We start from the raw sequence: 15,945 nt of genomic DNA, 5'->3' as shown, positions 1-15,945 counted from the left end.
ACAGGCGCCTAGGTGCACATGGTACTGTGAGAGCTGGTTGCTGGACCAGGTGGGCCATTACCTGACCTAGCAGGCTTATCTTAGGTTTAATAGGGCAGCATATCTCTACTCACGCCTCTGCTTCGGCTTCTGCAGGAACACCTCCCGGTCATCCAGCCAGACTGCGCTCTGGACTTGGTAGGACTGCAGCTTCTCCCCAAGAGACGCCAGCTCAGATGGCAGCCGAGCGAAGCGCTGCTGGCAGTACCCGTCTGCATGCCACCAGTCCTGGAGGATGGGCACGTATTCATACACGTCTCCCAGCATCTCAATGATCTGGGGGACGGAGCCAGGATCTGCAGGGGAACCACATGGAGGGAAAGATAAAGTAGCTGCTGTGATTCCTGCATTGCAGGGGTTGGACTAGATGACCCTCCAGGTCCCTTCTGATTCTATGATTCTGGGATGGAAGGGAGTTCTATGATTCTGGGTGTTACGGAAGGGGGGGGCATATCTTCTTCACTACAATATATTTGCTCAATTTCTCTAGGACTCCATCACCCCTCCCCTGTCCTCCATAATCTCTCAAGTAATCCTGTCAAAATCACTCTGCCAAACCTTTCCTCGGGCAATGCCAGGTGACAGACTATGCGTACATGGACCATTGTCTTCTCAGGATGTGCTTATCTGCGCATATCTCCAGCTCTGCATATTCCCCCCTCCCTCCTCCATATGTTAATCCAGTGTAACCCAACCTCTCCTTAATGTATTCATGATGTAATCTGTGTAACCCAACCTTTCCTTAATGTATTCGTGATGTAACTGGGATGTATTTTGCACTGTATTCTGGGACATGGAGGGAAATTTCAAAAGTTCATGTCACCCCTTCTTCGGGGTTCAATCTCGCCTTGAACCTGTTGCGCAATAAACTTGGATCTTCTGCAGTTTGCTCCTGCGTCCGGCTGAGCTCATTTTTCTTCCGCAGGGACCCACGGACTTAGTCCGATGAGCTGGGTGGCAGAGTAACCCCGCACCCAGATTTTAGCCGTAACACTGGGATAAGCATCCCCCTATGGTGAATTCAACATCCTCTGCCAAGAAGTCCCTTGGCTGGCATCATTTTATCATTCATTTCATCCAAAGTGCTTTTACCCTGCTGTTCAGCTGAAAAAGCTTCCAGAGTGGCCAACAAATCAAGGAAAAAACAATACAGCCCCTGTAAAGTTGGGCCAGAATTGGTGCCCTGGGCTCAGATTGCCTTGCCCAATGAGGAACTTGGATGCCGACCTCTGCAAATAAACACAGAGAAGCACAACTCGGGATACTCACCCCTTGCTGTGCGGTTTTCAGCCGGTATGGCGAACGCCAGTGTGCTTCTCGGGAGAAGGCCAACCTGTGAAGGAAACTCAGCTGCTGTGTTTGGGAGCAGGCCTCTCCCAGTAAGACCAGTACCATCCCCTCCCCCTTGCAAAAGAGACATTGGTGGAGACTTTCCTCCATCCTCCCAGTCATCAGCCAGCAATCTGCATGGCAAAGTAATGGGAGAATAGCAGTGGCAATTCCTTCCTTCCTTCCTTCCTTCACTTACTTACTTACTGCATGTTTTTACCACTTTTTCCTCCAAGGAGCTCAAGGTAATGTATACTATCCAACACTCCTCAGCTCATCTCCACAACAACCTTGTGAGGCAGGATAGACTGAGAGGCAGGGACTGGCCCAAGGTCCCCAAGTGAGCTTCATGGCTGAGTGGAGGGGGGGGGATTCAGACCTTGGTCTCCCAGGTCATAGTACAAGAATCTAACCATTACAGTGCACTGCCTTATTTGGGATGGGCAGGAGATTAGCCCTCATCAATATGGCCAATAAAAGTGCTGAAGGAAATGCTTTGAAGGAAGTGCCTCTGAGCAAAGTGTCCTCCAGAGGCTTCTAGGTCAATTATCACCAACCTGCTACTGTAAAAGGTTAAAGCTGTGCCAGTTTAACATATATTTAAGCCTTAAAATATATTTAAGGAACGTGGGTGGCGCTGTAGTCTAAACCACAGAGCCTAGGACTTGCCGATCAGAAGGTCGGTGGTTTGAATCCCTGTGACGGGTGAGCTCCTGTTGCTCTGTCCCAGCTCCTGCCAACCTAGCAGTTCGAAAGCACGTCAAAGTGCAAGTACAGTGGTACCTCGTGTTAAGTACTTAAGTCATTCTGGAGGTCTGTTCTTAACCTGAAACTGTTCTTAACCTGAAGCACCACTTTAGCTAATGGGGCCTCCTGCTGCTGCCATGCCGCCGGAACACGGTTTCTGTTCTCATCCTGAAGCAAAGTTCTTAACCTGAGGTACAGCGGAGTCTGTAACCTGAAGCGTATGTAACCTGAAGCGTATGTAACCTGAGGTACCACTGTAGATAAATAGGTACCGCTCCGGTGGGAAGGTAAATGGCGTTTCCATGAGCTGCTCTGGTTCGCCAGAAGTCGCTTAGTCCTGGCCACATACCTGGAAGCTGTCTGCAGACAAACGCCGACTCCCTCGGCTTATAGAGCGAGATGAGCGCGCAACCCCAGAGTCGTCCGCGACTGGACCCAATGGTCAGGGGTCCCTTTACCTTTACCTTTAAGCCTTAATTGTCGCTGACTAATTATTGCATCTCCTTGCCATTCTGCTCCCACCATACCGCTTCCCCCAACTAAGATTTCAATTCAGGCACCTGGTAGAGTGAGTTGGAGTCGCAGCAATACATTTCTTGGCCTTTAAGGTTCCACAAGAGTTTCCGATTGTTCCTCCAAGTTACAACTTTGCCCGCCGCCTTCTAGACTTGTAGGATTCTGGAAACTGAGCCCGGGACATCCTGCAAGTGCCTCACTCGGCCAAGTGCTTGTGTGAACAGGACAGAGCCAGGGCTCTCCAATCCGCAGGGCGGAACAGCACTTGGGGACACAGGTTGACAAACCACCAAAAGATTTATGGCTTTATCTGCCGTGGCAAAAACAGTCCCTTGCTGCAACTTTTTTAATGGGCAAATTTATTAGGACACCAGCTTCTGTGGGTCAGCATCCAGGGCCAGGGCCCCACTCCGCAGAGGGGCCAGGAGGGGCTCCGAGAGCCAGTTAGCAGGTCGGACAAGGAGCTGGGAGGCCAGGCTTCAAATCCCTGCTCCCCCATGAAGCTCCCCTGGGGGGGGGCAGCCTCTGCCTCTCAGCAGCCTAGCCTACCTGGCAGGGGTGCTTTGTGGATGAGAGCCTTGAGCTCCTTGGAGGAACAGGGGGGACATGACGGCAGGGAGTAAGGGCAGCAAAGCGCTTTTGGAAAGTAGGGCAGACCCACTGAGGAACATTGGGCCAGTCGCTGCTTCTCAGCCTAGCCTACCTCAAAGGGTTGCTGTGAGGATTCAACAAGGAAGGGGAGGGCCATGGACACCCCCCTTGGGTTCATGGAGAAAAAAGGTGGGATAGAAATGTAATAACAATATTTTTTGAAGCAAGTAAGGTAATACACATAACCACCTTAAAAGACCCCTCCTCAGCCCACTCAGTAAGACCTGAAATGACTTAACTGCAGCGTTTGCAGACTGGAATCTATGGAGGCAGATGGCAAACGTTTGTTGACCTTTAAGGCAGACAAGCTTTGTCTTGGTTGTTACCCGTCCTCCAAACCTCCACCTCAGAGCATGGTAAAGGTAAAGGGACCCCTGGCCATTAGGTCCAGTCGTGGCCGACTCTGGGGTTGCGGTGCTCATCTCGCTTTACTGGCCGAGGGAGCCGGTGTACAGCTTCCGGGTCATGTGGCCAGCAGGACTAAGCCACTTCTGGCGAACCAGAGCAGTGCACGGAAACGCCATTTACCTTCCCGCCGGAGTGGTACCTATTTATCTACTTGCCCTTTGACGTGCTTTCGAACTGCTAGGTTGGCAGGAGCAGGGACTGAGTAACGGGAGCTCACCCTGTCGCGGGGATTCGAACCGCCGACCTTCTGATCGGCAAGTCCTAGGCTCTGTGGTTTAACCCACAGCGCCACCCACGCCCCACATCAGGGCATGAGGAGAGGCCAAAGGAGGACTATCTAGACCAGCGTCCTGTTCTCACAGTGACCAACCCAGTGCCTCTTGTTGCGGGAAGCCTGCAAGCAGGACCGGAGCGGAAGAGAGCACTCTCTCTCCCTGCAGTTTCCAGCAACTCAAATTCAGAAGCCTTGCTGCCTCCAGCTGTGAAGGGCCACCGTGGCAAGTTACCCCTGACAGCCCACCACTTCACGAATTGGCCCAGTCCGTGCCCCACGGGAGTCTTGAACGGGAGACCGGTGCCGCCACCCAGCCATTGGGCAGAAGGATCGCCGTCTGCCTGCCCCCCCCTCCGCGACCACCTCCAGCAAATTTACCAGCAGTCCGAGAAGCAGAGAGCCAGGCGCCGAGAGTCTGCAGACCATGCCGACGAGCTTGCCAGATTTCATTCTCTGCGTGAAGGAGAGAAAACCCTTAACTCAGGGCACCCCGAGGCTGTACAGAAGGGGAGAAGCACCTGGGCTCCAGGGAGGGGGGAGGGGGTGCTATCTCGGTGGACCCAGGTCTCAGAACGCAAGAGGCGACCCAAATGCACCAGAGAGCTCTCTGGAAGATGGCTGTGTGTCCAGGAGAACCTGCCAGCAGAGCTTTTTTGAAGATCGCGCGCGCGCACCCCCCGCGGCCCTCTCTAAATGTGGTTTGGCTCGCTTTTCTGAGCCACCTGGGCTGCTTCACTCTTCCTAGGCAGAGGTTGGCGCCTCGCGGGGAGAGGAGGGCAGCCGCTGGCCCTTGAACAGAAGCGTGATTCCGCCCAAGCGTCTCCTGTCCATCTTTCCAGGGGCTCTGGAATCCCACAGCTCCCCACAACTCCAGCGCCCCGGGAGGTGGGTGATGCGTTATCCTTCCTCACTCGCCACGGTCGACGACTGCTTTGAGGACCGTGTGCCCGGCGCTGCGCAAAGGGGGCCGTCGGAAGGGCCTTTAAAGCGGGCGGCCGCCCCTCGGCTCTTCCGAACACGCAGAACCTCTGCTTAAACCCTGACAGCGCCCGCCCGTCGAAGCACAGCGGACTCCGTGGGGGCGCATGGGAATATAGCCGGGGCGCTATATTCCCAAGCGCCCCATCCCCGACTCACCTGTCCACCTGGGAGCGGGGAGGCGCCTCTGCCACCCTCATGGTCGGTGCCGCTCAGCGCGCTGCGCTGTTGAGCAGAGAAGGTCCTGAAAGCGGGGAAGCGCCCGGGATGCAAACCGCTTTAGCAGAGGCGCGTCCAGAGAGGCCAGCTCTGCTCTCTACACCGCCGCCGCCGCCGCCCCCTCCTCAGGCACTTTGCCCAAAGGGGGCCGGCAGAGCCCCGCCCAGCCAGGGCACAAAAGCCTCACCCTCCTTCTCTCTGGGAAAGGGCCCAAGCCCGGGAGGGGGAGTATGATTCACCCAAAGTCGGGGGGGGGGGGAGATGGAAGGACAGCCCGTTCTCAGGCCCCACCTCGGCGATGTTTTGAAGAATAAAAGCCCTAAAAATTCTCCCCACATTTTTAAAGAGCCATGAAAGGGGCTTACGAGAGATTTCAGAGAACCTTAGAATTGTGAGGTTGGGAGGGACCCTAGGGGTCATCTAGACCAACTCCCTGCAATGCAGGAATCTCAGCTAAAGAATCCCTGACAGGTGGCCATGGGCATAGAGGGGGGGGCAGTTACCCCCCTTCTAGAGCAAGTAAAGCCAGTGTGGTCTAGTGGTTAAGAGCGGTAGTCTCGTAATCTGGGGAACCGGGTTCGTGTCTCTGCTCCTCCACATGCAGCTGCTGGGTGACCTTGGGCCAGTCACACTTCTCTGAAGTCTCTCAGCCCCACTCACCCCACAGAGTGTTTGTTGTGGGGGAGGAAGGGAAAGGAGAATGTGAGCCGCTTTGAGACTCCTTCTGGTAGTGATAAAGCCGGATATCAAATCCAAACTCTTCTAAAGCAATAGAAATGCTTAACTAACTGACCAATTACGCCCCCACCCAACAAAAGTACTAAATGGTAAAGGGACCCCTGACCGTTAGGTCCAGTCACGGACGATTCTGGGGTTGTATGCTCATCTCGCTCTTTAGGCCGAGGGAGCCAATGTTTGTCCGCAGACAGCTTCCGGGTCATGTGGCCAGCAGAACTAAGTGGAGCGGTCCCTATTTATCTACTTGCACTTTGAGGTTCCTTTGAACTGCTAGGTTGGCAGGAGCAGGGACCGAGCAATGGGAGCGCAACCCGTCATTGTGGGGATTCGAACCGCCGACCTTCTGATCGGCAAGTCCTAGGCTCTGTGGTTTAACCCACAACGCTACCTGCGGCCCTATCAAAAGTCCTGCCTCCCCACAAAAATCCTGGCTACCCCCATGCAGATGTCCACCCAAACCTCGTTAAAAAAACCTCCAATGAATGAAAGTCCACCCCCTTTGGGGGTCGTCTGTTTCATTGTCTAACAGAGAGGGCTCATAGGCCTGTATGCTTAGGTCCTGCTAATCCGGAAGTTGACAAAGCATGAAGGACCAGGGTCAGCAGTCATAAACCTGTGTCAGAAGAAGAAATCCTTCCAGCCAAAACAAAGGATCAAGAAGGGAAGACCAGGGACATAGAGGAGGAGGAGGAGGTTGTTCATAGACCAGCACCACTTTTCCAAGAGAAAGATTCTGAGCAGCTGGCTGGCTTACAGGAGAGGAGGGCGTGGTGCTCTGAATCCCCCTTCCTTTCCAGGCATAACTTCCAGGTGCAGGATGTGGGCCAAGCCCTTTGGCAAAGGCTCCAGTTTAGAGTCTTTTGCATTCGAGTAGCAGTGCCAAGCCATCCCATCATCAGCCAAAGGTACCAGTTCCAGAGGGATGTTGTGGGTTGGTGGGGGGCAGTCTGGTTGATGCCCTGAGTCCCTTCCGATTCTTAGGGTCCTGTGCTCAGTGAAGGGTTGAGGTCTAATGGCGGAGGTTGCTAGACTAGTCAGACAAGTTCATTTGTGAGACTGTGACCTTGGCTGGCTGCTTAAGTATCCTCATCAGCATCGCAGGAGGATGGGCAAAGTTGCAAGAGCTACAACTAGGTGCTGGTGTCCTCCAGGCTTATGGGCGGACCTTTCTGTGGGATTTGAAACGCAAGAGCAGTCAAGTACAACATTCCTAGAGTGAACGTGTTTACACATGGGGCGGAATGTTTGTCCAGCCAGCAGGTAAACTTCCTGTTTCCTTCTGGGCTGGGACAGACTTCCTCTGCATGTGACTAGAGGTGGGTAAGAGCGGTAGACTCATAATGTGGGGAACCGGGTTTGCGTCTACGCTCCTCCACATGCAGCTGCTGCGTGACCTTGGGTTAGTCACACTTCTCTGAAGTCTCTCAGCCCCACTCACCTCACAGAGTGTTTGTTGTGGGGGAGGAAGGGAAAGGAGAATGTTAGCCGCTTTGCGACTCTGAAGGGGAGTGAGAAAGCCGGATATCAAATCCAAACTCTTCTTCTTCTTCACCTGTGCAGGTAATGACAAAAGCACAGGGCAGGGCAGCCATCTCTCTCTCTTTTGACTACATGCATCGAAGAAGCAACATCTGCTTAGCCAACAATGCCGTCTTGACTTCCAGCCAAGAGAGAACAGTCTTCTTATGAGATAGTTTCCAGGTATAGGTTACTTTTCTAAGCTACCGCAAGTCTGCCTTCTGGGATCCGATTGTGAACAGAATGATGCGTGAGTAAACCTTTTTATACTTTTATAGAAGACTATGTCGTGTCTTATCTTTTAGGAGGGAATAAGGGGAAAATACCAGGTAACTTATTTTAGAGGCTTTAGCGAGCCTGAGCAAACACATCCGTTGAGTTTTTAAAAAGGGGAATGTTACTCTGCTAAATTGTGAACTTGTTAACACAAGTTGGAAAGGCTATAATCAGACAATATATCCTCTCCTGCATCCCTGAACATTCCCACACTTTAATCCACCCCCATGACCTAGAACAACAGCCAGAGTTGTATGTAAGTGAGCTGGGCTAGAAGCAGGATGGAAGCTGGAGACCTAGAGACATGCTTGCTCTGGGCTGGATCCGAAGCTTTGATTACTGTCTTTCATTTTGCAGTTGTCTGATTGGTGCTCATACATAACGGAGAAGGAAGATCGGTTAATTCTGCGAGCCCCTCCATCTTATGCTCAGGTTGCATAGATGTGTAAATAAAACCATATGTTCTAAAGACACCACAGTCTCCACTGACCTTCATTCTGGGGAAACAAAACCTGCGCAAGCACTTGGAACCCCTGGATTCTCTCATCACTTGTAGATTGGGGTGGCCTGTAACAGTTTGCATTGAAAAACCTTTGCAGGATCCTGCCTGGGGCCGAGTCTTGCTTTGGAAATGCCAGCTTTGGTGTCCCTGTTAAGTAGCAGTGGACACTGGGAGAAAGCAAGAATATACACTGGGGAAGTATTTCTAAAGTTTTGGGGAACTTTTCCCCAACCTACCTCCACTCTCCTCACCCAGAAGAAGAAGAAGAAGAAGAAGAAGAAGAAGAAGAAGAAGAAGAAGAAGAAGAAGAAAGAAAGCCAAAAGGTTGGATTTGCAGACAATACTTCTTGCCATAGCCCAGTAGTAAAAGCGTTTCAATGCCATATAAACAAAAGTGGTGAGATTTTAAACAAGTGATCCATTCAAAATGTTTAAAAAGTGTGAAAAAAGGGTCCCTCGAGAGTTTCAGATTCAAGCGAGAGATCTGATAAACATGGTCTCTCTCTCTCTCTCTCTCTCTCTCTCACACACACACACACACTTCTGAATGCCTTAAGGCCAATGCCAAGAATTTCCCGGCTCCTCCGTTGCTGTCTTTCCCACAGTTGTTTCCCTTGCCATCCGCTCAATAGCAGCCAGCTCAGAAAAAGATGGGTGGCTGGCGCTGTGTCTTCTCCCCCCCCCCCCCAACCCATGGGCAAACCACATTCTTCCCCTTTTGAGGGAGACGTTCCCCTTTGAGCAATGCCCCATTTGAGTGAGACTCCTCCCGAAGGATGGGATGTTTGTGCTGCCCCTCAGACTGGTGGGCAACTGCCTTTGTCCTTCTGGGCCTCCGGATCCCATTGCCCCCTCCAGCGCAGCAATAAATCTCTGAAAGAAAGGCGGGGGAGGGAACCTGCGACGCTGCCTTCCTTAGTCATTGCAGATGACTAGCGGATGGTTTCATGAGGAAACAATTCCACCTGAATCGCATCGCGAGGGTGGACAGCGGCTTTGGAGGCTGCAGAGAAACATCTGGCTGCTCTGGGGAAATCTATTGTATAGGGTGGAGGGGCTTGCCACGTTAATTCCCCAACCTAATTCTCCAGTTAGGTTTCTAAGTCACAGCTTTGGGTCCAGCCCAGAGCAAGAGACAGTCTTTTGTTGTTCCAGCTTCCAGCATCAGCCAAAAGCCAGACACACAGTTCCACTGGGCCCATTGTTCCCCATTCTAGGATGACGGGGCCCCAGCCAGAGAGGCCACTCACTATCTCTCAGCCTAACCTACTTGTTGTGAGGATGAAATGGGGAGGAGAAGAAGCATGAGATCCTTGGAAGATAAAGGTGGTATATTAATGTAACCGGGACGCGGGTGGCGCTGTGGGTTGAACCACAGAGACTAGGGCTTGCCGATCGGAAGGTCAGCAGTTCGAATCCCCACAACGGGGTGAGCTCCCGTTGCTTGGTCCCTGCTCCTGCCAACTTAGCAGTTTGAAAGCACATCAAAGTGCAAGTAGATAAATAGGTACCACTCCGGCAGGAAGGTAAACGGCGTTTCCGTGCGCTGCTCTGGTTCGCCAGAAATGGCATAGTCATGCTGGCCACACGACCCAGAAGCTCCCTTGGCCAATAAAGCGAGATGAGCGCCGCAACCCCAGAGTCAGCCACGACTGGACCTAACAGTCAGGGGTCCCTTTTCCTTTTTATTAATGTAATAAATAAGCAAGCAAAATACAGCAAAAAGGGGGGGGGGCATTCAAATATTTTTGGAATTAAAGACATTCTGAGGACCTAACAATAAGTGTGTTATGTTTCCAGTGTCTGTGTGTTATTAAGTTGATGTGCGGAAGCGGTTTTGCAGGAGGACTGCGGTGCCTGGGGGAGAGAAGCTGAATCTTTTGCACCACAGTCATGGAAGGATACAGAGAGACTTTGAACTCTACGTCAGGCAGACCTAACCGAAATGAAGAGGACCTCTGGTGCCTCCTCTGCCGCCTCTAAAATATCAAGAGCGGAGCTGTGATAGGAAAGAGGGGGAGGAGAGCTGTCAAATATGTGAGTAAGTGCCAAGTGGCAGCCATGTCCCTGGTGCTTTCCGGCAGTAGGGGAGCCCTCCTCGAATCTGATGGGGGGTGAGCAAAGAGATCTGGGCCCCTAGGAGTTGGTGCCTATGATTTCCACCTTAATCTTTTGAAAAATAGGTGACTAAAGGATTCTTGTTGAGTTAGTCAGCAGGTTGGCCTTACAAAGAGTTATTATTGCTCTTGTTTTCCCATACGTTCACCTCCTGCCTTCCTGAGTCCTGGCGGATTGGGCTCATTGAGAGTCTAAAGCTGCCACCAATCAGATGCCTTTGGCTCCTCCGACAGTTGACTGGTCTCTGAACCCTTGGCAACCGCTGTCTGGGCCAGCCAATCCGCAGCGGTTGTCACTCAGGTCCCTGTTTGCTCTTTGAATTCCTGCTCCATGGATGCAACCTGGTGCCCAGAGCTCATCAGGGAGGGAGGGTGAGGCTGGTGTGCCTCACAAGAGGCTCTGCAGTGCATGGATGGGCAGCCCAAAGTGGGCTTCCAAGAAGTAGCCTTACAGTAAGGTTATCAGATTTTTTTTCAATGAATTCAGGGACACTTTTCAACTTCAATGGATTTTGCATGAGGACTGATCTGTAAATCCGGGGACTGTCCCCGGGAAACGGGGACATCTGGTAACCTTAGGGTAAAGGTAAAGGGACCCCTGACCGTTAGGTCCAGTTGTGGGTGACTCTGGGGTTGCGGCGCTCATCTCGCTTTATTGGCCGAGGGAGCCAGCATACAGCTTCCGGGTCATGTGGCCAGCATGACTAAGCCACTTCTGGCGAGCCAGAGCAGCGCACGGAAACACCGTTTACCTTCCCGCCGGAGGGGTACCTATTTATCTACATGCACTTTGACATGCTTTCGAACTGCTAGGTTGGCAGGAGCAGGGACCGAGCAATAGGAGCTCACCCCGTGGTGGGGATTCGAACCGCCGACCTTCTGATCGGCAAGCCCTAGGCTCTGTGGTTTAACCCACAGCACCACCCACATCCTTAAAACAATATCCCTCATTTATGTTGGGACAGAGAGACAGAGAGACAGAAAGGAAGCCGTCCCCTGGGTCCTGTCCTGCTGCGGCCCTTCTGCAACCTGCGCCCTGCAGACATCTTGGGCCAAAGCTCAGACCTCCTCTCCCTCAGAGCTGTCACCTGAGTGCAGCCGTTACAGCAGAGGGAAAGAATGGGAGGCCGCGGGGCTCAGCCCATCCAGCTCCATCAGGCACCTCTGGCCCCAGAACTGCAAGCTGATCATAACAGGTGTGGGATGTCAAGTACAGCATTACCTGTTTTGCTAGAGTGGACATGCAGGGGATGTTGATCCAGCCGGTTGAACTTCCTGTTACACCTGGCAGGAGCATCCTTCCTTTGCATGTGACTAGTAAGTGCGTGTGGCCTATCCAGACTTGCTTAAAGGGCAAGTCAGGTATCCATCTTCCCTTTTTGCTGCTTCCTGCTTTACCTGGACTGCACTGCTGCTCTCAGCCAGCAGCCCCTGGGTTATCTCCCATATGGGTTAAAAGCAGAGACATCACCTTGCCAGCAAAGGTCTGTATAGTTCAAGCTATGGTTTTCCCAGTAGTGATCTATGTATCAGAGCATTGTGTAGCTGGACACAGTTCCCTGCCACTTGCTGCAGTGGGGACAGATTATACTGTTTTCCAGCATGGCGCTTCTTCTGAAGGCTTGGTTCTTTCTCTCTCTCTCCAAGCACGAGGTTTCATTGAGAGTTTTATTTTTGCAAAAACAAACCGCGCTGGGGACCCATCATATAACAAGCTGCTATGGATGCATCAGGCTTAATCTTCCCTTTGCAGACCCTCCTCATTGTCCAGCCTGAAAAGCGCAGCTCGGAGGCCCTCCCATTAATTGCCAGTTTTATGTTTTCTCATGACAGGTACATTGTCTGGTGGGGACTGGCTCCATTGTGCATCCACACAGCAAGACGCCAGCTGTTGATTCTGCAGAGAGGCTTCTGGGTGGGTGGGGGCAGGAAGAGAGGCTGGGCAGAGCATTGTCCTCTGCTGCCATCTTCTCTGACAAGCGCAAGTAGCCTAGAAATGCTTTTGGAAAGGAGAGGAAGTGAGCAAAAGTCCATCACACACACACACACACCCATTTCCTTCAGGGGAGCCTGAAGATGTCCAGGTTCTGCTGCTCAGCATGGCTAGGAGCAGGGGAGATCTGATACAGCGCACACTTGAAGCCAAACCTCCCTCAATCTGCACTCTCTGAAACAACATGAAGACCCAAACAGAGCCGCCCTATGAAATTTGCAGCTCTTCCAAATCTTGCAGTGTATTTCCCCAGCCAAGTAATGTGCAGCAAAAAATGCGTAAGTAACATACAGAAATGCATTGTATTAGGGGAAAATAAGCACACAGGCAAAGCTGCATACGATCTATATTAGAAGAAATTCACACTGAAAATATGGATGACTTTGTTTGTTTGTTTGTTACGGTCATAGACCAGCTCGCAAGGCACACCTGAGAAAGCTTTCACAAGGATAAGACATGCATTTGAAACAGTATACAGCAAACAGCTTAAGAATTAAAGTTAAGTTAAACGCATAGACACGTGAGAACCTAAAATTTAAAATTTGAGATACCATACAGATTGGCCCTATCACCGTGGAGGCTCACTTCAACTGTTTTCCTAACAATTTGTTCCAGGGAATGGTCTGTGCCTGCAAATCTGTGCGCAGAATCTGGCGACCATCCGGGTTGTCTTATGATCTTTGCCTAAGAGGAGAGCATTAAGTTTAGGCTTAGCCAGAAGATCAGCAAGCCTCTCCAGTCGGGAGGCGATGGTATCCATACCTCAATATGGATGAGTTTAATGAGAGCTGCTTCTTATTGTTTTAACTATCTTTCACAGGTACTGTACAATGTAACAACAAAAGGGAAATCAATGCCCTCTCCCACAAGAACAGTTACAAAGACTATTCAGAAAAAAATACAAGTTCCACCCAAAGCAAATATGAAATAAAATATCTGTCTACAGCTGTCCCTATGTTGCAGGAGGTCCTTTGCAACAACAACATACGAAATAAAATAAAACCACCGCTTTTTTTGAGAAGCATCCTTTTTTAATGTTTTGCTTGCTACTTCTGTGATTGTGCATCTTATCCATTAATTTGACTGTTAGATCTAAGTCCCATATTTGCATTAGCCACATTTCACATAAGTCTATATTCAAGGTTTTCCAGTTAGGACTTCTTGTTTTTAAGGAAACTGGTGGGGAACTGAACATAAGACTGGAAAAAATTATTAGATGGTGGTGATGATGATTTACTAAATTGCTATACTGCCCTTCACTTGAAGATCACAGGGCAGTTTACAATATAAAAACACAAAAATACATAACATAGTAAAGGTAAAGGGACCCCTGACTGTTAAGTCCAGTCGTGGCCGACTCTGGGGTTGCGGCGCTCATCTCGCTTTATTGGCCGAGGGAGCCGGCGTACAGCTTCCGGGTCATGTGGCCAGCATGACTAAGCCGCTTCTGGTGAACCAGAGCAATGCACGGAAACGCCGTTTACCTTCCTGCAGGGGCGGTACCTATTGATCTACTTGCACTTGACATGCTTTTGAACTGCTAGGGCGGCAGGAGCAGGGACCAAGCAACGGGAGCTCACCCCGTTGTGGGGATTCAAACCGCCAACCTTCTGACTGGCAAGTCCTAGGCTCTGTGGTTTAACCCACAGTGCCACCTGCATCCCAATACATAACATAGTAACCAGCAACAAACAATAAACTCTCCCATACACGCACAGTTTAAAGGCCATGGATTGTATAATTAGACAAAGGCCTGGAAGAAGAGGAATGCTTTTGCCTGGCACCTACAGGTGTGTCACAAGGGCTGCAGGTGGTCCTCCCTGGAGAGAGAATCCCACAAGTGAGGACCCACCGCAGAGAAGGCCCTGTTCTCATGTTGCCACCCTCTGGACCTCTTATGGAGGGGACACACAAAGAAGGGCCTCAGATGAGGATAACAGGGTCCAGGTCAGAAGCACCCACCCCTTTTCTGTTGGGCTACAGATCCCACCATCCCTGATGGTTGGAAATGCTGGCTGGAGCTGATAGGAGTTGTGGCAAGGAGTTCCACAGGCAGCTGGACTTGCACATTCAGGATAAGAGGAAGGTAAGGCCTGTTTCTGATTCTGGTCTCTGGACGGCCACCACCACAGGAATCAGACAAGACTGTGGCAAACAACAGAATCAGGACCATTAGCTGGTTAGCTGGTATGCTTGTTATTGCATCAGGATGGAAAGAAAAGGAGAAATGGACGATGGGAAAATGGAATGACTATGTTTTTGAATATATACAATCTGATATATCTGAACAGGTAATGACGGAAGATACATGGGAAACCAAATGTCAAAAGATTTTGAATAAATGATGATACTAATAATAATAATAATAATAATAATAATAATTTTATTTATACTCCACCCTCCCCAGCCAAGACCAGGCTTAGGGCGGCTAACACCAGGTAATAAAAACAATTGATTAAAATACAACTTAAAAACAAGATTAAAATACAACAGTAAAATGCAGTCTCATTTCAGTAGAAACTCAAATAAAAAAACGGACAAGTTATAGGAATTGGATAGCACGGGGGGGGGGGGAGCCAACCCAAGCATCCAAAGTAGAATGAAGAATCTGTGCACAGGGTTAAAGATTTGAAGAGAGAACATGGGGGGGGGGGGTCAAAGGGGAGGGAGGAAGGAAAAATAAATTAGGATAAATGTGTAGGGGAAAAAGTACCGTATTTTTCGCCCTATAGGACGCACTTTTCCCCTCCAAAAATGAAGGGGAAATGTGTGTGCGTCCTATGGGGCGAATGCAGGCTTTCGCTGAAGCCTGGAAAGCGAGAGGGGTCAGTGCGCACCGACCCCTCTCGCTCTCCAGGCTTCAGGAGAGCCCCAGCGCCAGCCCCACAAGGTCGGGGGACAGAGGGAGGCGGAACACCGCTATCCTGCTGTCTCCCGATGTGGTTTGGAGGCTGACGGCGGGGAAACGCGTGCTTCTCCCCGCCGCCAGCCCCGCAAGCTCCGGGGACAGCTGGGAGGCGCAGCGTGTCTTCCCACTGTCCCCGGACCTGGTCTGCAGGCGGGCAGCGGGGAGAAGAGCGCTTCTCCCCGCTGCTGGCCCCACAAGCGCCTGGGGGGAAAATATTTTTTCCCCTTTATTTCCCCCCCCAAAAAACTTGGTGCGTCCTATGGGGCAAAAAATACGGTATATACTGTTATGCATAATGAATAGGAGAGTGGTTTTGATGCATGGCTTTGTTAGATTTTTGACTGAATGGTTTTTCTGTAAGTTATTCGACGTTCCTGGATGAAAGTGTGATTATAAAGAATGGATAATAATAATAATAATAATAATAATAATAATAATAATAATGGCATGTTCTGTCCCAGCAGAGATACCTGCTCCCTCCAAACCACACAGGCTGCTTTGAGTAAAAAGGAGAAGCACTTAAGAATTTTTGCACTACCTGTGATAGGGTACCTGGTCCAGCCTGGGACTTGAAGGATTGCACCACTCCATACATGCCCACCCAGCCACTCCACTACCTCATCCTGTGGAAACGGCACTTTGACAGGCGCTGCATTAGCTTCATTCCTCACTCGCAAATAATTGATATTATTGACACCTTCAATGTATGTTTTGCATTACAGTATTTGTCAA

The 15,945-nt window shown here is 50.8% G+C and overlaps 1 protein-coding gene across 1 annotated transcript in view; it reads right to left on the bottom strand.

The window, feature by feature from the left end:
- Window positions 1-5,237, bottom strand: part of ADGRD2 (adhesion G protein-coupled receptor D2) — a 62,396-nt gene extending 57,159 nt beyond the window's left edge. The window contains exons 1-5 of the mRNA XM_083484518.1: window positions 5,102-5,237; window positions 4,343-4,417; window positions 1,309-1,372; window positions 114-335; window positions 62-66 (exon numbers count right to left, since the gene is read on the bottom strand). Coding sequence (XP_083340644.1) covers window positions 62-66; window positions 114-335; window positions 1,309-1,372; window positions 4,343-4,414 — 363 coding nt within the window. The 5' untranslated portion in view covers window positions 4,415-4,417; window positions 5,102-5,237. The remainder of the gene's footprint in view (window positions 1-61; window positions 67-113; window positions 336-1,308; window positions 1,373-4,342; window positions 4,418-5,101) is intronic.
- Between the last annotated feature and the right edge of the window lie 10,708 nt (window positions 5,238-15,945).

The sequence above is a fragment of the Podarcis liolepis genome (assembly GCF_965112155.1).
Source record: "Podarcis liolepis genome assembly, chromosome: Z".
In the NCBI taxonomy this organism is placed as follows: Eukaryota; Metazoa; Chordata; class Lepidosauria; order Squamata; family Lacertidae; genus Podarcis; species Podarcis liolepis.
Note: the sequence above shows the minus strand (reverse complement) of the source record. Positions and strands in the feature narration are given on the sequence as shown.